Source organism: Trachemys scripta, chromosome 3, assembly GCF_013100865.1.
Source record: "Trachemys scripta elegans isolate TJP31775 chromosome 3, CAS_Tse_1.0, whole genome shotgun sequence".
Classification (NCBI taxonomy): Eukaryota; Metazoa; Chordata; order Testudines; family Emydidae; genus Trachemys; species Trachemys scripta.
In genome coordinates, this window is record NC_048300.1 from 79,464,106 (window position 1) to 79,489,218 (window position 25,113).

Sequence of the window (25,113 nt, forward strand, 5' to 3'; positions counted from 1 at the left end):
CTTTGAGATGTGTGTCCCCATGGGTGTTCCACTACCTGCCCTCCTTCCCCTTTGCTTCAGAGATTCCTTTGAGGGCTTTGCGGTTGAGAAGGAACTGAGGGCACGTTGACTGTACAGCCCTTTATAGCTTCAGTCCGGGGTACAAGGATTTGTAGGGCAAAGGTGTGAGCCGAACAAGTGGTACTACCAAAAATCTCAGCTCAAAGGTGCATGGGGTGTAAGCACATCTAAAACGGAGTGCCTGTGGAGGAGATAAATCTGGAAGAACTCCAGTTACAGCACAGGGTGAGTAACCTCTCATTTTTTCTCAGTGTACAGAACTATGGATTTGTATTCTAAATCTGAAATACACAGATTAAAAAACATTAGAGGTTATATTGTTCCATGATCACATCTTATTAATCTACTCATTTGCCTATCACTGTAAAATACTGTAGTTTAGCTAATATAGTGGGTGAAATCCTGAAATCCTTGGCAGACCTTCAACTGGTTTCAGTAGGGCCAGCACTTCACCCATACTGTCTTGGACTCTTCAGTCAGTATTCAAATAAATGAGCAATGAATTGGGTTTTTTAAAAAAATTCTGAGAGCGGGGGCGGGCAAACTTTTTGACCTGAGAGCCGCATCAGGTTTCGTAAATAGTATGGAGGGCCGGTTAGGGGAGGGTGTCCTGGCCCAGCCCCCACCTCCTATCTGCTCCCCCTGGGACTCCTGCCCCATCCAACCCCCCCTGTTATCTAATGGCCCCTCTGGGACCCCTGCCCCATCCACACACCCCACTTCCTGTCCCCTGACTGCCCCCAGACCGCTGCCGCCCCATCCAACCCCTCCTCTCATTCCTGACTGCCCCCCCTGGGACCCCTCCCCATCCAACCACCCCTTCTCCCTGCCCCCTGCTGCCCCATCCAACCCCTCCTCCTTCCTGACTGCCCCCCGGGATTCCTGTCCCCATTCAATCCCCTGTTCCTCCCCCCAACCACCATCCACACCCCTGCCCCCTGACCACCACCCCAAACTCCCCTGCCCTCTATCCAACCTCCCCTGCCCCCTTACCATGCTGACTGGAGCACTGGGGGCGTTCCAGCCACACCACCCGGCTGGAGACGGGCCACGCTGCCGCCGCCACCACAGAGCACTGGGTCAGGCCGGGCTCTGCAGCTGCGCTGCCCCAGGAGCTCACAGCCCCGTCAGCCAGAGCATTGCGCCGGTGGCAGAGCGAGCGAGCTCAGGCTGTGGGGGAGGAGGACAGCAGAGGAGGGGCCGAGGGTGAGCCTCCTAGGCCAGGAGCTCAGGGGCCGGGCAGGACAGCCTCGCGGGCCATAGTTTGCCCACCCCTGTCTTAGAGTAATGTTTTGGGAGTCCTAATCCTAGGTCAGGTTTGGCTGTGCCTGTGTGGTCCTTGTAACACCATACATTTGGGGTGGACTTAGTCAACTGTGCATTCTTCAAATTTGCACTTTGCAAAACGCTAATTGGTATTTCTCTGTCTCTATCTGATAGCAAAAAATATAACTTATAGTATTTTATTCTAATATGAAGATCTTATTGTGACGGGTTGGATCACAGAAAACCCCTTGGGAACTGCCAACTGATGTGCTGGGATTACCTCTGAGCCCACTTTCCCTGGCAGCTTGGGACTTCAGTGCCCTGCCTGGTTCGAGCCAGACACGCTAGCCTGCTACAAACACAGACCCAGGTCTGAACAACGTCCCCCAAAAGCTACAGGCTTAACTGAAAACAGCTTAAGAAGTGTTCCTATCTCCGACACTCAGATGCCCAGCTCCCAAGGCTGTTCAAACCCCAAATAAATCCGTTTTACCCTGTATTAAGCTTATACAGGATAAACTCATAAATTGTTTGCCTTCTATAACACTGATCGAGAGAGATACACAGCTGTTTGCCCTCGCCCCCCCAGGTATTAATACATACTCTGGGTTAATTAATGCATTAAAAAGTGATTTATTAAATACAAAAAGTAGGATTTGAGTGTTCCAAGTAATAACAGACAGAACAAAATGAATTACCAAGCAAAATAAAATAAAACACGCAAGTCTACACCTAATACAGTAAGAAGCTGAATACAGATAAAATCTCACCCTCAGAGATGTTCCAATAAGCCTCTTTTACGGACTAGCCACCTTCTAGTCTGGGTCCAGCAATCACTCACACCCCTGTAGTTACTGTCCTTTGTTCCAGTTTCTTTCAGGTATCCTTTGGGGTGGAGAGGCTATCTCTTGAGCCAGCTGAAGACAAAATGACAGGGTCTCCCAAGGGCTTAAATAGACTTTCTCTTGTGGGTGGAGACCCCCTCCTCTCTCCTATGCAGAATCCAGCTCCAAGATGGAGTTTTGGAGTCACATGGGCAAGTCACATGTCCATGCATGACCCAGTTCCTTACAAGTGGCAACCATTGCTTACATGCTACCTTGAATGTCCCCAGGTAAACTTCTTATGTGGATTGGAATCTTCCAAGGTTCCCTTGTCTGTTAAGTGTTTCTTGATTGGGCACTTAACTTGCAAATTCCTTTCTTAAGAAGCTGACCAAATGCCTTACTAAGGCTACTTAAAATCAAACAAATACACAACCAATATTCATAACTGCAAATACAAACATGATACATGCATACAAATAGGATGAATATATTCAGTAGATCGTAACCTTTGCAGAGATATGTTACATGGCATATGTAGCATGAAACGTATTCCAGTTATGTCATATATACATTCATAAGCATATTTCCATAAAGCATTATGGGGTGCAATGTCACATGTATCTAATGCAATTTTGTTGATTTTTATCTTTAGTTGCTCTCTGTTGCCAAATTCTCCATTGTGTACTGAGTCTTTGAAGAAGGAAAGCTGCAAACCTACCAATAAAAAAAAATTTGGTAAGTGTAAACCAATCTTAAGGTGAACAGTCAACATACAGATTCTTCATAATATTACCTCGTATAGCTAACTAGTGCTATATCTAGTCGATATATTATTTTTATTGTCAACTTGTAAGTTGCATTATATTTTCAATTCTATGCTTTATTTAGTGCTACTTTCCTTCCTAAAAATGTACATGTATAAGTGGTGGTCTTTAAAAAATTAAACTTTTGAGAACTTTCTGTAGGGAATGTGGAACCTTTGATTATGTGTCATGGCATGCACACAGAGGAGTTAGATGAAAAACATGAAATACTGTTGCTGGCAGATTGCAACATAACACTATTTTATTTCTTTGAATGATAACTGGCAAGATCCCAAGAACAGAGAGACAAAGCAGACTAGTTCCTAAAACAAAGGGGCACAACTCACCTCACCTACTTTAGCTGTCTGCTTGCAAAATTGACTGCTTTTGGGTCCAGTTTTGCACACTTTCCTACAGAGTGCTCTAGTCTACGAGTAGGATGAGGACCCCACCTTGAAATTTGAAGTGAGAGTCTACAATTTAACAGAGTTTTTAGTACACCACAGCTTTTCAGTTTGCACATGTGATTCAAGTTAGTTAGTTTTGCTCTTTTTCCAAGGAGATTTAGTATAATTTTCAGTATTGTCTTCTTTAAATTCGTATGTATTCATGGTCAGTTTTCCGGTCCTCCTCTTGAATGAGTTGTCTTTTGACAACATTTTTAACGAAAGCAAACCCCATGCAAATGCAGAGCTTACTTGATTGTAAAGATTTCAACCGGTCTACTTCCAATACCCGTGGTAGCACATGTAACATAGGATTGTTGGGGCTGCTAGGCTCCCCGCTTTGTTGCAGGATGCCTCTCATTCCCCAAAGCTCTGTCTGAAGTGGGAATCCTAGCAGCTCCTAGAGCTCCAGCTGGGGAACCAAAGGCTATCAGACTTTCTGCTGTGGAGCAGCTAAGTGAAATCAACATTCTTGTCATTTTCATGGCTGCTATTCAGTCAATGGCAGCCATAAAATTGACAAGAATGTCAGTTTCACATTTTGTTTCAGGAACACTGGAGTCCGTGTCAGTTCACGAACAGGCATTAGAAGAAACCAATCACTCTTCCTTCTCAAGTGGAGGAAAAGTGGTGCAAAAATAGCTGTTGGAACTAGTGTATGAGAAATGCAGAAGAAAAGAATATGTAAAGTAGTACAGAGTACATGAATCAACCAGATGAGAAGACAGTGGAAAGGAGATCTATTCTGTCTTTTAATAATTGGGTTATCAAAAAAAATGTATGATTAAGTAGTTTCCTATTGTATGGGGGATGTATTTGTTGAACCTTGTCATAACATCATAGGACAAAATTGGGATGCTTTTTGTCTCCCATCATTGTATAATTATATATTGCTCAGACTTGTAGTCAATAGAGTTTCTAATAGTCAATAGCATTTGTAATGGAAATATAAGACATCTGCTTAGGGAGGCTGTTATGTATATAATTTCCCTTTGACTTTAGTAGGAGCAGGATCATGTGCATTCTTTAAAGCAGACTGATTTCTTACTTTCAGTTAGCTCCATAGTTCTCTGCAAAGAGTGCTTTGTGTGAGCTGTATAACGCTGTCAGGATAGTGAATCCAGCTATGTCTGTGTTCATAACCATTGGCAACTTACGACTTTTGTAGAATATCATCCAAGCAAAGTATATCAGGCTGTCCAGTATATCCTTCAAGAGGGACTAGAGATCAAGGCATAATTTGTACGGTTTGTCCTCATACTTCTAGCAAAAGATCACTGATTTGCCTTTTGACATGAACCCCCTAAGACTCATGAACAGGGTGTTAACCTGCTGCCAGATAATATTCTTCCCTATGAATTTCATCTCGGGGGGGGGCTGCTTTTAAGTAAAAGCATCTCATTACTTAAAGTTTTTCAGGTACTGGAAGAAAATTTTTGTCATCTCATTGTCCCAGTTGTATAGAGGTGGTGCAGCTACCTCCACAGATACGGCAATTTCTGCAGTATCCTTGGGAGATCTTATTGAGTTCAGACAGCTTTGGAGACCATTGTATTATAAATTCAAATCTTATGTACTATTGTGGGATTGTATATTACTTGTCTAGGGCAGTGGTTCCCAAAGTTGGTTGTGGCTTGTTCAGGATAAGCCCCTGGCGGGCCGTGAGATACTTTGTTTACCTGAGCGTAAGCAGGTACAACTGCTTGCAGCTCCCAGAGGCTGCGGTTCACCGCGGGGCTACAAAACTATAAATCTTCCTGCAACTGAAGGCTTTTATGGAAGCTGGTATTAGTGATATCTATGATCACTTTCAAGTGAATGCTGTAGAAGGTGAAATATTAAATCTAATATTTAATAATTAAAATTTTAATCTGATGTTTAGCATTTGTTGTTTTATTGATTTGTCACATAAACAGCAATATGTAAACAAATATAAATTGTATTCTCTCAACTGTCCAGTTACTGGTATTCTAGACAATTAATTTGACACATCTTCCATAATCATTATCCAATTTTAAATATTTAGAATGTAGAACAATTTATACATAAGGAGACAGCAATTGTTCCATTATCTTAAAGAAATAATTTCCCTCTAACTTGAATTATGGAAATGTAATGTTAAGAAAATTCTCTACTAAAAGTTCAAGCTATTTTAATGCAGGTATGAAGGACACAATGAAAGACCAGTCACTGGTTTTCCACAGTAAAATTAAGTCATCAGGCTACACAACAGCACCACAGTGAGTAGAAATGCTATTTAAAGGTATTTTATATGGATGTAATATTACTATACCTTGTTTCCTTTTTTATTATGTAGAAATACCTTGTGGCAACTGTGGAATAAATGATGCATTGAAAATAAAATAATGGTACAAAATACAGATAAATAGGCTGCTAACGATGTGTTAGAAATTAAAATACTCAGTTTATGAGCAATCTATTGATACTTAATAATACCTCATTTAATCAATAGGGATAGACACATGCAACTTTTGTTCACCATACTCAGGGGAGAAAGTAACTCTGAAAACTTACTGGTCTGGGGGCCTTGGGCAGAAGGGGCGGGGCTGGGGGATCAGCATCCCCTGGCCCGCACCGCCCGGGGCTCCAGCGGCGATTTAAAGGGCCCAGGGCTCAGGCCGCTGCCCCTCCCCCATTGGTAGCCCTGCTGGTAGGGACCTGGCAGTGCCGCCGACGGGGGTCACAAAAGAGGCAGCGACATTAAAGCGCTGCCGCGGCAGCACTTTAAGCAGGGCCCTTGCTTTAAAGTCAGCTGGGTACGGGCCAGTACCAGCGGCCACTTTTTACCAGTATACTGTACAGGCTCACTTTAACCCCTGACTGTACTTCTCTTGCTTCTTTCCTTCTCTTTCACTCGATGACATTCTCTCTCCTTCAACATGTACTTTTGGTTTCTGTTTTTCTCTATTAAGTCTATTTAATAGAGAGTGTGCAATAATTCCCTCTTTCCTTTCTTGTATATGGTTCTTGCTCTCTTATCATCTCTCTCTCTCTCCTTCCCCTAATTCTCTCTTTGCTTCTGCCAAGGGAACCAACATCTTTTCCACTCCTCTACACAGCTGAGAGGCAGCTTAAAGGGGATGAGGGAGGAGCACCAGGCTAGTAGTAGGGTAACACCGACAGACCCCAGTCGTCAGCAGGCAGGATTGAACCTGGGACCTCTGGAGCTTAATGCATGAGCCTCTACTGCGTAAGCTAAAAGCCACTTGGCTCTTAGCTAAGGCTGTTGCAGATTCATTAATCTCTAAGGGGTCTCAGTGCCACTAGAGGGGACACCACACCCAGGCGGTGTGTGGGTTACAGTAGCACTGCAGAAGCAACTTCCTCGTGGTGCCTGATAGTGCAGGAAGCCCATTAAGACTGCCCACAGTAGCACTCGGACAGCTCAGTTCAAGCTCTTCTGCAGCTGTCTTCAGTAATAGCCAGTGCTAAACCTGCCAGTAATCACTCCTCTTCTGCTGCTGCTTCACAATGGAGGAGATAGTAGGAGGGGAGGTAGCCATCAGGCCTAACACCAGTTGTTTCATGTGGTAGCATCAGTTTATGCCTAGGGCAACCCTTGCTTTGAGTAAAAAAGGGAGGTAGGTTAGAGATGTCATCAGGGCTTCTTTCTCTCCCCCATTTTCATCAGATGCCAAGTCCTTTAACCTTAAAGGTTATCTTGTTTATATTTCAGGGCACAAGTGTGCCCTTCTCAGACACTTTTAACCATCAACTAGAATCTGTACTCACTGGCACATACTCATGACAACTACCATTTCCCCTAGTTTTTCTGTATGGGCAGAGGGTGAAAGTAATTTAACCCCATAAAGATTTTTGCGCTCATGTCACAATGTGACCATCCAGGTTAAATAAGTGACTAAGTTAGGTTGCCTGAATGTAACTGAGAGTAGAATTTAGACCAGTAAAAATCACTCAGTGTTAAGGTTAGCTCACAAAAACATTATATCCATGCTGGGTGTAAGTTGTACATAAATGCCCAAGATTCTTAGATCCCAGAGCCAGTTACGTATGCGTGTGTGTAAATATGTGTATATTGTGTGTGAGTGTATAATAGTTGTGTGGATATTCATAAATATGAATGGTTGTGGTAAAATGAAGGAGGAATTATGCTACAATTGTATGGGCCACCAGTTTGGGTCCTTGAAAGAGACTTGGAGAGAAGGGTAAAATTGTTTGATTTGGGCTAGGAGGGCTTATGGTTCTGTTAGATGATTGATTGGGGCTGGGAACAATCATATGTGCTAGAAACTACCATCTCCTATTGGCAACTTTTTCAAGTCATCTCAAAATGTGTAGAATGAGCTCTATCCACTTGGTACAGTGACATCCTACTAACTACTTGTGTAAAAAGGCTGCTGTTCAGAAGTAGATATCTCAGGCCTTTATGTTCTTCAAAGTGTAGCACCCATCAAGTGTGTTATTACAAGCAATATTTGGGAGTGAACTAGAAAGTAAGATGATTACAGGGATCTATTCTTCTGTTGATATGTACATATTTCTCACTGTCACTAATGGAACAACTGCGTGTATGAAAAGGAAAACCGAATCACTGTTATTTTAAATAAAATACTTATTCCTGAACAATGTTTCAGAAGTGCCTTTATATAGGTATAGCAAAGCCTGTTTTCTTCTTCGCAGAATGACCATGTTTTCTCCAAAGACTAACTTGAAGAAAAATAACAAGATATCAGAGTGGAAGAGCAGTTGCAAACGGTAGATAATTCAGTAGATTCATTAAAAAATATTGAAATGATGATAAATAGATGTTTTACTTGAAAAGGTATTTTGTAGATACCTACTTCATCTATTGGACATTTTTAAATTGGGTATATGATTTGAACTAAAATGCTTCTTAGGTTTGCTACGAGATGCATTTTTTCTGATGTACACCTGGAAGAACTGCTAAATGTTTACTCTAAAGACATTTTAGGTTACATTCATTAATCTTAAGTAAGCTTTATGTACAAAAGATAACATATATGTATGTTCTCTCTATTTTTAAAATGACGCATTTAACTTAAAGCATATTGGTGCTAAACGTGTTTGGAACCATATTCCCATAAAGTGTTTTTAATGTGTAGTTCCAATCTGAAAAGTTACTAAATATGGCTTCATGAGGTTCTGTGCTTATTGTAGCTCATTGAGTTCATATGTGTTCATTTTACAAGTGGAAATATATTTGGCCTGATTCACCACTATGGTACTCCAGTTCTATGCCTGTGTCAGTCCACTGAAATCAAAACTTTTTCCCTCTTGTAAACATATACAATCCCATTGAATATAATGAAGCTGCACAGATTTTAGTTAGGGTGGAATATGACCTGTAGAATCATCATCACTGGCAATGATACACAATCCAGGTCTCAATGTGATCTTAAGGAGTTGACAGTTTTATGCTGAGTCGTGAAATGGATGTACCACACCCATTTGATCCGAACTGCCAGCCCTGTAAATTCACCCTGGGATCTGGCTTATCTATGTTGCAAAAGCGAAAATTAAGTGTGACAGTAGTGTTTTCTCTTGGCTTTTCTCTTTTATTAGCATTTCTGAAATGTATAATAGCATAGTGCTAGATGGTGCACTCCTTAATCACTTTGGAAAGCATTTAGATGAATAGTACTATTGATTTTAAGAAAGACTTGCATAATCTAGTATATAGTATCTAATTCCCACTCTGTGTTGACTCTGTGGAGTAATGAGTAAAACAAAACAGTTTTTATTTGTGACTGAAATAAGCAGATACAACACACCAGGAGTATATATATATATGTTGAGTAAGAAAGTGTTGTTTTTACATCTTCACTTTTCAGAGTAGAACCATATTTTAAGGCCCTGTCCTAAGTAATTTTGTTATCAGCAAGAAATAATACAACAAGCTGATTTTATTTTTTGGTGTGGGTATCTGAAAAAAGCCTTGAACTTGGAATTAATTCATTATTAGGCTAGCTGACCAAGGCTGCCATCATAACACGTAACCAGCACATCCATCATACTGTCTGTAAACTGGAAAATACTGGTTCATCTTGAAAGAATTAGTGGTTATTTTTTAATTGGCAAGCAGAATAATGTAAAGGTATGCCTATGAGAGTCCTAATTCCTGATAACTTTTGCATAGATGACTGGTAAAGTATTGACATGGATGCAAACAGATACCATACTTGTAACCTTCCTTTCTGATGTGAGTCCGATCCTTCAGTGGGATGCATGCAGGTGAACTTCAGCATCTGCATGGGATGCCTCTGAGATTTTGTGCAGGTGCAAGTGTCTGCATGTCTACATCTCATTGCAGGACCAGGGCCTAAAGTGTCATTTCAGTGGTTTTTCTGACCTTTGGCAGGGAACAGTATTCTGCAGATGCTTATTGTGGCTCTGTGGTTTAGCTAAGGCTGAGCTGAGTTTTGCATTAAAAGTAAGAATTCACCCTCTGTTTATGTATAGGCTTTGAAGGATTAGATTTTTATTGGCAGATGTTAATAAATACAAACTGAGTAAAAATATTTAAATTGATGATCATTAAAATTCACACATAGGCAAAGTAAGTAAAGTGCTGCTTGAGAACATATTGGAGTTTGATTTAAGGATATTTACTTTGTATATTTTGACATGTGATGTTGACAATTTGTGTTTTACTGTTATGAAGATTTAATTTTTTGAGTTTCAGCATCTGCTGTCATTAAATAAGTATTGTTTGATTCCCCCCCCCATAATTTCCAGTAATTATGAACATTAAAATTAAAAATTGAAAAAAAAAAATCGTAAAAATATAAATATCCATCAAAATTATATTAAATAATCATGCTGCCATGTCTAGTTATGTATGGCGAATTCAACATATCTTCACCTGCTTATATCACACAGTTTTTTGAATGCAGAATGGATTTTCTGAGAATTTACAAGGAAATCCATTAATTAGTTTGCGTTAAACAGATTTAAAAATGGGTTCTTTAAGAAATTTAGTATCAGGTGTTCTGAATGATCTCAGTAATGGAATACCAGAGTATTCAAACTTCCCATATAGTTAAAATTATGGAAGTTTTGTGGACAGGCTATATTTGAGAAGATCCGGTTGTAATTCAGTTAAGTTACTGTGCATCCAATTGTTATGATCATAGACAGGGACAAGTCAACAGCTCATATCACTCTTAACTGGGACCATTGTGACTGCAAAGGTAAAAAACAATCATAACCCTTCCTTTATAGCCAATTTCCATTCCACAGTGGTGTTAGTTGTGGTGAGTGTATGAGAGAGATTCAGATCATGGCATGTAAAGAGCCATGATAGGTCAGTTGGTCCAGTTGTAATTGTTTTTTAAAGATTCCCTGACCCCATGCTACCTTGGAGGTTAGTGCTTGAAAGGCTCCCATCCCCATGACACAGCCGCCTTGATTCCGCTGTGTACTAAGGCAGTAATATTACAGGAGCTGCAGCAAACAGCTGTAAACCTAGCTTAACTGGTCAGTATGCTTTAGCTGCTCTAGAGGAGTGTGAAGCACTCATAGCATACCAGTGAATCTGACCCTAAACGTTACAATAAATAAAATGATCTAATTTAGGGTTGATATTGCGTATCTTCAAATCATTAGAAGTATTTGCTTGGTAGCATTTTCTTTAGGATTCTTGTTTAGTGTTAATATATACAAATTTTAATATTTAAAAAAAAACAAGAAAATTCCCAGACAAAACTGTTATGATGGAGTTAAGGCTGAGAATAAATATCAATATCTTAAGGGAAAGAAACATAAAAAATACTATAATTACCCCAAAGTCCAGCATTATAAACCCAGGAAATTCAGAGTTAAGCTTAACTTTAAAAGAAATCCAAACATGTCAATGTATGGAATACACAGTTAAGGCACACAAAGAACCTTAACTCTGCCTTGTAATGACACCATAAGGGGAAAATATGAAAAAAAAATTTTTAAATAGTTTTAATTTGGAACCAGAAGCATTAATATGCATCAATCATCATCGTACAGTTATTGCTTGTTGTGACTACAGGGCAGAATTTAGGTTGTCTGCATGCTTCATGTATTTGCACAACTTCATATTTAGGATTTTTTGTAAGTTAACATTAACTCATAATTTACTGGGTTTCAATGCTTGGTTATTGTGGTAATTAAAACATCCCAGTTATGTTTTTTACCCTTAAGTTACTGATATCTATTCTGACTCAACTTTTTCTTACCACAAGTTTTGTCTGGGAATCTAAAAAGAAGGAAGATGTATGGATGAATTATACTTTTAATGTACTCTAACTGTAATATAAATGTTTAGCATGTAAAGTGAAAATGTACTGTTCTTATGACATTTAACTATGTTTTCCTTAACTTTCTTTTTTTAAAAGAAAAAATAAAGAATATCTATTGGAAAATTCTCCTCCAACTAAATCTGAGAGACAGATATCAGTAGCTAATAAACCAACTTCTGTTTGCTGTATTCAGTATTCAGGTATGTTTGACCACTGAGAGATACTATTGTCCCTGACATCCAGGAATTAAAATAAGGGATGTGGTTTATTTAGGCATCAGCTTTATTCATCTAGCAATAATTTGTATAGTGTTTGGGTCATTTTTCCTTCCTTAATTGTCTGCACCCGGCGGAGGGTTGCCATCAGCCGTCCACACCCGGTCCCAGCCTCTTGCTGGGACCTCTGATCTTCCCTCCTATGAGGGTTGAGGGGTTGGGAAAGGAGGTTGACTCCTCACTCTACCAGACATTAGGAGCCCTACTCAAATCCTCGGCTTCTTTAGGGAGATGCCTTCCTCTAAGTTCATTTCCAATTCCAGGTATCAAGGAACTGGATCCCTTTAAAATGAATACCTTCACTGGACATCTGTTTGGGGTAAAAAGGGGTGTTTTAAGGTGTTGAGCACCAAGTAATTATCACAAAGATTACTAAAAATGTATAGCCTAGAGAAACAAGATATAGTTAGTCAGATCTTGATAATTTTATCTCTTACTGACAGTTCAGGAATGTGTATCCCTCTATTTAGACTAAGAGGGAACACCACAATTAGAGACAAGCAAAATAATCACAATTATTAACTATGGCTACTTTATTAAAGAAAGGAAAATAAACATCAAAAAGACTGAACAAAGCAGAAAACAAGCTATAAAGAATGGTTATTTCAGCTGCAATTTCTTCTTCTCTATGTCTTGGTGGAGAGCTTTCAACAGAGATTTCACCCTGAGTGGGCCCACTCTGGTTTGGACACTCTTCTCGTAAGATAAAACCAAAGTATATTATTCCCAAAATCAGCAGAGAGTCCTGTCTTGGTGTATCAGAGATAGCTAAAGCAATTTATAGATGGGCAAAGGAATTTTGTTTAAGGGTTGGTGGATCCTGTCATGGATAATTTAAATAATTTTATAAATCGGTAGACATAAATAATCTTAATTAAATCTTATGAAACTAAAAAGCATTTAATTCAAATACATGAAAGAAGCCATTCAAGGAGTGATCTTCAGACTGTCAAATTTAATTAATATTCAGAATCTATATTCAGATTGAATCCCACCATTTATCTCTAGTTAGCAAGGTTGGTTGATATTCCTTCTCCAGGAATACGTAGTCAAAACAATTTGCTATTTAACAGGAGAATGCCTTTGGGAAGATTAGATTTCATAGCTGGTGGGGTGGGTGAATCATAGCATGGATTTGACCCCAAGCTAGGAATGTCTCTTTCCTTTTTTTGTTTAATTTATTTTGGCTTCTGGTTTCCAAACTTTTTTTATACTAATTTACAGTGGAATTCTGCATTTTAAGCCCCAAGCCATCTTTGCTCTTTCAGAAATATTATTTGGGTTAAACAGTTTTCCCATCCCACTACATCCAGGAAAACATTAAAAGGCTTGATCCTGCCAACATTTGTACACATGAATAACTTTACTCATATGAGAAGTGCCACAGAACTTCTTAGTCAAATTTGCAGGATTAGGCTGTAAAGCTATGGCTGGGTGGGCTTGTGCCCATTGCTTCAGAAGTTATCAGAATACTGACAAAGGAGTCTTGGTGCTCTCATAAGAATGTTTATTTTTTATTCTGGTACCCTTAAAAGGGAGATGTGACATTTATACATAGATACATAATAATTTTTATAAATCAGGAAGTAGATAAATGTGACTGCTAAATATTTCTGTAATATTTGTTTAGGATTTTTTGTTTAAATATGTGACATTCTGCCATGTAATGAGTGATATTTTCCCCCACTGCATCTTAACTGATTTCCATTGAAAGGGAAAATGGTAAACAAGTTAGGTGAAAGCTGATTATATATTTTTATGTGCTGTAACATGTTTTTCCCTCTTTCTGATATATTTATGATTAAAAAAAACCCCTATGATATTGGAGACACACTCCTCACAACCCATAAACCTGTAGGGAATCTTTTTACAGGGGATGGAGAGCTGTTAGCTTGTGGCCTAGCTGACAAATCTTTACTGGTATTCAATTCCAATCTGACAGGAACACCGGCTGTTTTTTCAGGTAAACTGTTTGTAAATATAGTTTATATGGAGTGATGCGTTTTCAGGTTAAATAAACTTGTAAATTAATTAAAAGATTCCATTCTTGTCACTATATGAAGAATTAAAAAAAAAAATCCTACTACTTCTGAGTGAGGATATAGTAAACTTGTATGTCTGATTAACGTTATTCCAGGCTTGAGTTGGCTTGTGTTTTTCCAGAGTTCCTCAGATCACTGAGAAGATAAACAATATAAATGTATGACAGGTTTCAGAGTGGTACCCGTGTTAGTCTGTATCAGCAAAAAGAACGAAGAGTACTTGTGGCACCTTCGAGACTAACAAATTTATTTGGGCATAAGCTTTCGTGGGCTAAGACCCACTTCATCAGATGCATGGAGTGGAAAATACAGTAGGAAGATACATACATACATACATAGACAGAGAGAGAGAGAGAGAGCATGAAAAGATAGGGGTTGCCATACCAACTCTAACGAGACAAATCAATTAAGGTGGGCTATTATCAGTAGGAGAAAAATCTTTTGTAGTGCTTTGCTAATTTTTGTGTGTGTTTTGCTAGATTCTCCAAATTCTATTTATTATAGGCAACCCTTGATCCACTGGATCATGGTGTATCCATAAAAGGTCTAGCCAGGTTCCTTATGAGTCAGATTATGGCTGACAAGCCCTATTCTAGAGCAATACTGTTTGTTACAAATTTCACAGATCCATGTCTTGTCTGAGTTGGAGTCCAAGATTACAGTACACTGTGTTCTTCTTTCTCACTTTGCTTCCGTCCTCTGGATCAAAGCTGCTTCATGTTGAGCTGCACCCAGTGCCAGATATTCCCTCCAGATTGGACAGGATTCTGCATGCTCCTCCTAGCTTTCTACATTGATGTTGAACAACTTCATATCACTTTTACACACATTTTGGTACTGCCATAAAGGACGGCCCTGCTTTCTAGAGCTGTCTCGAATCTCTCTGTACAAAATATTCTTGGGGATACAGTCTTCTCCCATTTGCCTGACATGACCGAGCCATTGCAACCTCCTCCTCTTGTTAGTACAATAGAACCTCAAAGATACAAACACCAGAGTTCTGGACTTACTGGTCACTGGCTTCAGCCCTGCGGCTCCGTTCCTGGTTTCAGCCTTGTGGGGGGGGGGGGTGCCAGGACTCAGGGCTTCAGCCCCGCAGCCTTGTTCCTGGCTTCTTCCCTGCAGGGGGGTGCCAGTTTCAGCCCCAGCACTCCCCCTGTAGCTAAAGCTCTGAGTCCCGGCATGCCTGCCTCCCCTGGCTGAAACCGGGAGTGGAGCCATCGGGTGCCCTGAGTCCTGGGAACGAAGTGGTGGGGCTGAAGCCCCAAGCCTCAGCACTCCCCGCAGCTCTAAAGCCCTGAGCCCTGGTGCTCCTGAGGGTCAGAAGCCCTGACCCCCTCTCTCTCTGTGGCTGCAGCCTCTCCCCCCTCCCTCCAGTGGCTGAAGTCCATAACGTCTTGTTTGGAGTTATGGACATTTCAGAGTTACGGACAACCTCCATTCCCGAGGTGTCTGTAACTCTGAGATTCTACTGTCGTTTACTGTAAGTGTGTCAGTCCTGTGTGCTCTAGCATCTCTGTGTTTGGTATTTTGTCTTCCCACTTTATTTTCAGGATCTTGCACAGGTATCTCATGTGGAAGCTATTCGGTCTCCTGATGTGCCTAACATATGTAGTCCACATTTCTGAACCATAAAGCAAAGATGAAAGCACACAAGTCTCATAAATTTGCATCTTCACCTTTGTCGATAGTTTGCAGTTATTCCATGCGTGTTTCTGTAAAAGCCTGAAATTCTTAGCTCCTTTTCCAATTCTGTTAGTCATTTCAGTCTGAAGGTCAAGATTCCTACTGATCACAGAACCCAAGTAGCAAAAGCTATTGACAACGCCAAGAGATTTACCCTCCAGAGTGATGTCAGGTAGTAGTGAATCAGTTAGAAAGTCATTAAATTTTCACTTACATATTTCTGTTTTTGTGATTTTTTTTTTTAAGTTAAAGGGTTTTTCCTTTCCAATAAAACATTAGATAATATGCAGTTATGCTAAAAACTATGGAATAAGATTTTTTTAATAGTATGCTCCCCTCTTTCTTAAAAACAGGCATTGTCTATAAAGCAAAAGACCAAATAGATTTGTTCTTTAAATCTAGATTGCAGATGTAACCTCTAAACTAGTGTACACCGAATAATCCCTCTTCATGCTAACTTAAAAGCCTTCTCAAAGGCATATGTTTGTTTATAGTGGAATGGTGCTAGCACCATAATTACAGTTGTGCCAGAGTTTTCATTAAAAAATAAGCTTTGATAGGAGGGGGGTGTTGTTTCTAACAGAAGGCATTTGTATCTGATGTTTCTTGCCCTCACTTTTAAGATGATTTAGTCTATTACCTTATTGTATTGTTACAGCTGTCTTTGCCCCATCAGTGTTCTCAGCCTTCAGCACCTGCCAGTTTACTTCTTCCACAAATATTTTTTTCTCTTTATCCCTTTCCAGCCTTTATATATGACACACACTGAAAAGATTTGTAAATCGTATCTATCTTTAAATCCTTTCTTAAGATGTATTGAGAACATTGCTATTTGATAATAGCGAGGCAGATGGCAAACTACACTGTGGGCATAGTTAGTCTACACAAAAATGTGCTTGTTATTGTTTATCCTGTGGCATATGCCTATCTGTGTTATTTACTTCAGCTTTTTATCATTAATCTAGACTGTGAATGCCTTTTATACTGGGATGATCTCTTAAATACGTTTATAAAGCCTCTAGTAAAATAGGGCCTGATCCCTGCTTAGAGCATCTATGTGCTACTGAAATATAAATAATAATAGTATGAGATCAAACATTTCAACTGTATAGCACCAGATCTGTGTTTTTGTTTTGTTTGTTTGTTTGTTTTCCCCCTTCCCTTCTGCACATCTCAGAATATCAGGAAATCCTGTATTGATTTCCTACTTACTTTCTAACAACTGTGCTGCTATTTGGAGCAGCAGATTAATATGTTTACAACTTAATTTTCTTGTCAAAGGCACTAGTTCTCATTGAGAATGCAAATTCATGGCAAGTTTGAACTTCATTTTTTTTTTTTTAAAAGCAGCAGCAGCTGTTAAGTTATTTGAGTGCCAAGAAAGCATCTGGACATATTTTTTGACTGGTCGAAAACACCTTTTTGTACTATATCATCATGGAGGAGCATTACAGCCCTTGTATACTAAAATCTGGAACTGGAACTCCTGGTTTAAATTAAACTTGTTTTTATCGCCTGTAGTTGGACTACATTCCTATTCAGATTTACTTCTGGGTGCCACAGCTCTTAGAGTGAGGCAAAAAGTATGCTGGTCAGCTTTAAAAGGGTTACAGGTAGCATGGCTCTTTTGAAGCCAATCACTCTACAAAGCCAGCTATCATCCTATTCAATGTGCCTTAGGATTGGGGAGCCCTGAGTGAAGAGTCTTTTGAAGCCAGTTGGCCTCTTCTTTACTGTGCTCTGGGGTTCAGGGAACTAGATTGCAGAAAATGTAAGTGTCCTGGATAGCTCCTGCAGTTTTCCAACCCTCAGATTTTCCTAAGGTTTCTCATGTGCCCTGCCATTTTTGGAAAATGGGAGTTGTATTATACTGTATTTTTTACTTTTTACACAGATAACTCAAGTATCTGAATAGAACTTTACAAAATTTTAAAAACTAAACAATACAAACCCCTTCCTTTGTTCTGAGAATAAGTACTGGCTTTGAAATTTTACCTGAAGGGGTATGATTGTTTTGGGTGTGAAAGTTATTGCACTGTGATACGGACATAAAATGGAAGTGTCTTCTCTACCTTAATTATTGTGTTGATTATTATACAAATAATGAAGTACAACAAAACTCAAGATACATTAGGCAGTTGACAGGTAAAGATACAACAGTATAACACCACAGGGTAATTAAAGTAATATAAAGATCTGTTCCAGGCAGAACTGCAGTTGACTGAATTATAAAAATGTGCACGAGGGGGCAGCATAGGAACTTTAAATGTCAACTGAAATTCAACAAATTTCTTATAGGGAAATAAGATTAACAAAATATGATAATTGGCTTTTATGTAACATTTTTCTTTGAATTGTATGCAATTATTAGCAGGACAAATATATTCTAAATTAGAAATGATCAATTAACTAATTGATTTCTGTATAGTGTGCCTGAATTTTGAACTGCTGTCTTCATAGTAGCTAACTCTTTTATTTTAACAGCCTCAAACCAAACTAAAAAAGGCTGCTTCTTCCATAAACTATTTGTTGATGAGGGATTATAGCTATTGTAAACTACGATCTGCAATCAATAACTATCTCTTTTATGAAATATTTTCTTAATAGTTAGCAGCTGCTGTAGGACTGTCTCTACAGTGGAAGCCACTTATTTCCTTGTGGTTATAATAACAAATTGCTAGCAATAAAAATATAAAATTGTACCATTGTAAGGCCTACATCTTCTCAGAGTTGGAATCTGGAAACCATTTAATAGTATTTAAATGGATATTTTGCCTTCAGGTCAAATTCCATTAAAATATGATACATATAACTAACTATTCATGGTTCTTTTCTTTGATGTAGTATTGGCTATATACTTTAGTAAAGAAATTTCCTTGAAGGTAAAACTCAAGTCTCCTTTCTATTGACTTCACAAAATTAGATTTAGGGCTATCATAATCTGTAGGTGAATTAAGAGGGAGGTTCTTTTGTAATTGTTGATCTTGGTGGTGGTGGGGTTGTGTTCTGTAGAATCAAACCTTGTCTGACAAAGTATCTGGTAGCACTTCAGATGGCTGAGGCAAATGCAAGGGTGCCTAAACCATTTTACAACCACCTTCCAATGCCACACTCCTCCAGGTCACAGATACCGTGCCTTCTTGACCTACTCCTTTCAACTGTCCTCCTAACAGCCCTATTGACTTCAGCTGGAATTTTTGACACACAGCACCTCTGATAATCAGGTTCCAAACGCCTTACATTAAGCATCCAAACAATGAGGTTCACAACATTTTGAAAATGGAGGCCCTTTGCTTCTAAGCTTTCCGTTATTTGGATAACTTTGTAAAAGAGAGCCTGATTCAGAGCCCGAAGACCGTAAATGACAATGGAAGTATCACCCTCCTAGAGTTAGAGTTCTTTTTAGGCTGAGACCTTTCATCAGCAAAACTCTTACAGTTCCTAGTGGAACTGCAAAGGACCAGGAAAGGGAATCAACCATACTACTTATACTCTGGTTTCAGTACTGTAAGTTTGGTGGTGGTCAACCTTTTGCTGGGGATGGGGATGAGTCCTAAGGGTAAGTGGTCATAGAGGCTGATTAATCAGAGAATAGCATTCTCTGACTTTGGAAGCCTGACATTAAAAAGGTTCATTGCAGTTCTATTTTCTGGGGAAGTTTAGTGCTACAATTTGACTAATAGTCTGATCCGCTGCTAAATTACCTATCTGAATGGGTTGATTTTAAGCAAACAAACTGTACAGTCTCTATTTTAGCAACATATTATGCAAGATTAATTATATATTGGCAATAGTATATTTACAAGCAATTCAGTGCTTCTCATTTGCATTTTTCTTTTTAGACACATCACAGTGAAAACCCAATGTCTGAAGCAAATCTATTTTTTTTTTAAATCAACCCTTGCACAATATGACAATGTGTTGATTCAGCCATACCAAAACAATTACTTCATATGACCTGCCTTCACATCCATATTTATGTGACCAGAGGATTTTTTACAAATGTGCCTAATATCAAGAGCTAAAATTGTAAACCTGATTTTCAGTGAGACAAATAAAACTGCTGTTGATCTTATGGACCAAATTGAATCAAACTTCAGAAAGTATTTTATGTTCCAAGGCAAATTACCTTTATGAGCTTTTTGAAAATCCTAATGGTATTTTATATGCAAAAGAAGCCTTTAGATCTTTAAAAGATAAATCGTCAAACTGGTACAATAACCAAGTCTTGCCATAGGCGAAAACTCCGCTCTGCTTAGTTTATCATTATCTCACAAGTAAAGATCTCCAACTGCCCCATTGTTGCTAACGTATATAGAGGCTTGAAAGGATTTCATTTTTATTTTTCATTAGTTTTGATGGACAGTAATTTTTACATAGAAGTATTTCTTTAATGTTAATTGACGTTGATATTGCAGGAATTTAAAAATATTCAGATACTATTTCAAATTTTGAGTAAGTAAAAATGACCATTTAAAAATCAACTATGTAATAAAATCAGGAATAAAACATGTATTATTTTATATTATTTTCTCACTAATTCCCTGATAGTATTGGCAGCAAAATGTGTGCCAGTTGGAAAAGTATCAAATTGTTACATTTTATAGGATACTTTTTTAACATTGTGAATTTGGATTATTAATGAAAGACATTTTTCATCTGTTTTTGGGTGGAGAGAAAAATCAGCAAGGATTGATGTTTACTGATTTAAATCAAACTCTTTGAAGCCTGTATCTAAAAGCTATTTTTAAAATGCTGAATAATTATATCCAATCAATATGTTATCTCCGGATGAATGTGAGAAATAGATTTTCTGATATTTCCATTATTATTTTTGTTAGGTCATGATGGTGCAATTAACTCTGTTGGCTGGAGTCATGACAAGAGGTGGTTAGTTTCTGCATCAGAAGACAGAACATTAAGGATCTGGTCAGTCCGCAATACAGAACCTGCCCTATTTCTGGTAATGAGTAACTCATGTCAGTTAGACACATAGTAGGCCCTGTTCTGCATATTATCAGTACCCAAAACTCTTTTGTGGGAGCCCAGCTTAGGACACACAGTGCTTGACTCAGTATTACCAACTTCAACATATGAAAAATCATGAGTCAGACCACCAAAAGTCATCAGATTGGCCAAATTTTTTAAAAAAAAGACTGTATTGGGTTTTTTAGGTCAGTCTCTGGATTTTTGAACCCCCCCGCCCATCTCCAGAGTGTGTGCATATGACAATTAGTGTTGCCCACTCTCCCACATGTACTGGATAAGGTGATTTTGGCCGCTGTTTGCAGGAGCTCTCACCCCCACATCTGCCACTCTCCTGCCCTGCAATTAATCCAACCCTCCTCAATTCAGCCCCCTCTCAGTTCAGTTCGTAGGCCTCCATCATCATCACCCCATCAGTTCAGGCCCACTGCCCCACCAACCTCAGTTCACCATCCCAGCACTCACCCCATCTGCCCAGAACCCACCGTCAGTACAGCCTCCCTACCTCATGAGCCCCCATCCTCTTCACTTCAGCCCCCATACAGCTCCCAGGCCATTGTTCAGCCTCACTTCTGCTCCTCTTAGGGTTCTTCACCCTCCTCAGGCCTGGGGTGGCTGTAGTGGGGTCCCCTCTCCCACTTCCCAGGCTGGTAGGGGAGCAGCTTCCCGGGGCAGACTGTCACTCATTTCTAAGTAAAATTAAGCTTCACTCATGATCTCAGCGATAGAACTCTACAATGTCAGGATTTTTTTTCCAGCCATGGCTGATCATGAGAGAGGCTTAATTTTACTTGGAAAGCATGTCTTTCGGGATAAATTTGCGAGAGTTGGCATGTTGTCTGACTTTGAGTTGCTGATTACTTACAGCTCTGACACCAGTGAGAATGATGGGTACACAGCACCTTTGCAAGTCAGGCCTTGCATGTCTCAAGTTATATAACCAAAAATTGAGGCACCCAGACTTCTGGAAGTTTTGGCTTTATTCACTATATAATTCTTCATACTTTTATTGGCTCTAGTCTGTAATACCATGTTTAATTTCAGTCTGTCCCTGAATTCTGATTTTAAAAAATGGAAGTTTAATATGTTAAACCAGATTATATTAGATTTAACTGACTACAGACGTTATTAACGTTGGTGCCAACTAATTTAAACAAAAAAAAAAAGAGTAGACCTTGGGATGAGTAAGTATTGTCAACGAAAAGGGCATATCTTTACTCAGTTAACCTGTTATATCTTAGGGCTATAAATTTCCTGGAAAAAATTATATAGTATATATTATATAGATTCTATTAATAATTATTCACTTTGCATTTCAGGGCAAGGAGATGTTCCATAAATCTATACGCTTTGCACAGTTTTATTACATAGATACATTTATATTGCTGTGTTGTGGAGCTGAATTTCATCTGTTAAGTTACTATCTTGACACGAGCAAGGATGACCTAAAACGGTTGGTAAATATTTCCATTAATGGAACAGTGGAAGTATTCTATCAGTAGGTGCTTTGTATTATTTTAACAAAAGTAATCTTACATATATCTTTGTCCGGGCATCACAGAATGAAAATGAATCCTGTCCCAAAAGTTTTTTCATCAAGAATGTATTATCAGAGGCAAAGGTTACTACTACTATTGTCGTTAAACTCCTGAAACTGCTCCTTACATTCTGTTGCCTCTGCTGAAATATGTATTCATGGCTTAATTACTTCTCATTACACTTATTGCAACTAACTTTTTTATGGTCTTCTTAAATATTTTCTGAACTTCAGAGGTAGCCAAACTTCATTTGCCAGAGCAGGAAAGCAACCATATCACTTCAATCACTTTCACTGGCTTTCTGTCACCACATACAATTCAAATATTCTTTTCTTAGTCTTGAAACTTCTGCATGGATTTCCTCCATTCTGCTGTAGGCCTGTTCTACTATATCACCTACTCCTCCCCCATTACCCTGTTTTTCTAGTTCTTGCCTTCTCTTAGTCCTTTTCTCAAGTCTCCCCACTGTTACAGGTCATTCTCTCACTTGAACTGACCCAATTATACAGAAATGCCACTGACTTCCTGTTAATCTTTTAATTTACAACTGAAACTTCACACCCTCCCAATCTCCCATTACTACATGTTTTCCGTTCACTGTTGCTAGTTTACAGCAATACTTTTGTGCATCCGTATAATTCTAAAAATTCATCTTTGATCTTTGTTTTTTGTCACCACTATTCTGCAATTTCCTTTCTATTATTTTTCATTTCTATTTTTTTAAACTTTAAAAAAATGTTTAGGCAAACTGCTCTTTTAAAAAAAAAGCTTTAAGATTATTTATTTTGTTTTATAGTGGTACTGTAGATTTTGGGGCAGGGATAGGAAAGAATTAAGGGCAAAAGAGTATGGATATAGTGCTTACTACTGTGAGTTAATAGTATGCACGTAAGCTCCTAAATTGGGGAAACTGTCATAACTTCATTGGCCCTGTGGCTCCAGTTCATGGTAAGCATGTGCTTAAGTCCATCCCATCATCTTCACTGGGACTTAAGATGTGCTTAGGTGCTCTCTTGAACAGGAATACTTTCCTGAATTGAGGCATAGGGCTAGTAAATGCACATTCGAACTCTAAAACTATAATCGACAGTACCAAAACACAGAGTTAAAATAAACAATTACCTTTAATTTTTTTTAAAAAAGGTTTATGTCTAAAAAACCTGTTTTTGAAAATATAGACTTTAGATTCAGATATCTTAAAGTCGGAAGGGACCATTATTATGATCTAGTCTGACTTTGAACAGTAGATTGACAACGGAGATTAATTCCTACTTTGAACAAAGTATAGATGTCTGCTTAGAATTAAGCACTCAATTCCTGAGCATTTGTGATTCCCTACTTTCCATCATTTTTAGGAGTGGCCAGAGTATGATATAGAGTAACTCTATCCCCTCTCCTTGATGGAGATTGCTATATTCCTTATTTGTATGAATTTAGACTTGCTGCCAGCTGTCTGAACAGAAAGTGTAGTTGCACCTTTTTCCACAGTTTTAGGAACCAAGGACTACAAAATGCCAAGAATGATTATCTGTTTTACATTGGTTTCTATTAACTTTAATGAAATAAAGAATATTTTTTAGCTTTGCAAGTAAATGTATTTTCCTCATCTTTCCACAACATCTCAGAACCCACACTATAAACATCTTGCATTCTGCAATGTTTACCTTGCAGCATGGTCTTCTAGTGGTTATAGTGGAGAACAGGGAATAAGGAAACTTGAGTTCTGTTCCTAATTCTGCCAGTGATCGATTGTATGACTTCAGACAAGTAACTTAAATGTTCTGTGCCTTAGTCTTCCTTTCTGTAAAATGGGGGTAATACTCCTTACCTACCTTTGTAAGTCCATTTTTTTATCCTAAAATGAGATGCTATAGAAATTCCAATCCTGATGTTTCAGATCCAAATGACTACAGCTTTATTTTATAACTCTAAGCTTGTTTAATGAATTGATTTTCTTAGTATTTTTGTGGACTTACTCAGACGCTACGAAGCAATTATGTTGTAGGATAACTGTATGATATCTAGATGTCTCTGTTTTTGTTCAAATATTTTCCTCTCGATGCTGCAGGTATCCATTAAATTAGTATCACTTAACAGAGCAACGCCAACTCCCAGCACCATGCCATTAATTTCCTGGGGTTATTTTTTGTAGTGCTAAAAAGGACAAACTTGAAATTGTTTACATTATTAAAAAAAACCCTAAAATTATTCTAAGGGCAAGTTGTTGTTTATTACCAAAAAAAAAGAAGGTATTTTAAAAAAGTTAAATTTGCTTTGACCTTTTCTTTATGGCTTCCGTCCAGTCCATTTTATGGCATTTTTACTTTTTATAAAGCACAGTGTCACTTCTTTTGTTTCTCACAACTCTCATTCCATGCACTGAGTTTGGAAAAATGCTTGTTGGAACAGATTCAAGAAGTCTAGAAGGAACCATAAAGAATGCTTTAATCCTTTAATTAGAAGAGCAGGGTAATGCAATCTGGATGGCCAATGGATTCTCTCATTTTTTAGAGGTAAAGACAATACAATAATAAATAGTAATAACAATCTTAATACTTTTCCCATTCTGTGGGGCCTTCCAAACAAGAGTGTCAAAGAGTTCTGTAAGCGTTAAAGAATAAACATCACAGTATCCCTGTGAAGTGGGTAAGTATTTTTTAAATGACAGAAGTGAGTCAGAGAGAGCCTTCTTTGCAAATGTCACACAAGAGGTTTGTTGCAATCGTAGGAGTAGAATCCAGATGGCCTGACTACTGCATCTATGATTAAATGCAAAATCATCCTTTTTATCGACAACTTCCTTTACACACTCTGATGTTACCATTTAGTTAAATTTCCTCATGTCAGCATACATAACTGCTGGTAAAAGCAGTGAAAATTTCAGTATCTGCCATTAATTTTAATTTGTTTT

General features: G+C 38.5%; 1 protein-coding gene across 1 annotated transcript in view; it reads left to right on the top strand.

Annotated features, from left to right (window-relative positions):
* WDR27 (WD repeat domain 27) overlaps nt 1-25,113 on the top strand; it is a 200,446-nt gene that overhangs the window by 41,675 nt on the left and 133,658 nt on the right. Inside the window, exons 12-18 of the mRNA XM_034765184.1 lie at nt 2,806-2,888; nt 5,564-5,642; nt 8,065-8,139; nt 11,772-11,875; nt 13,824-13,913; nt 20,520-20,641; nt 21,984-22,117. Of these exons, the coding sequence (XP_034621075.1) occupies nt 2,806-2,888; nt 5,564-5,642; nt 8,065-8,139; nt 11,772-11,875; nt 13,824-13,913; nt 20,520-20,641; nt 21,984-22,117 (687 nt within the window). The remainder of the gene's footprint in view (nt 1-2,805; nt 2,889-5,563; nt 5,643-8,064; nt 8,140-11,771; nt 11,876-13,823; nt 13,914-20,519; nt 20,642-21,983; nt 22,118-25,113) is intronic.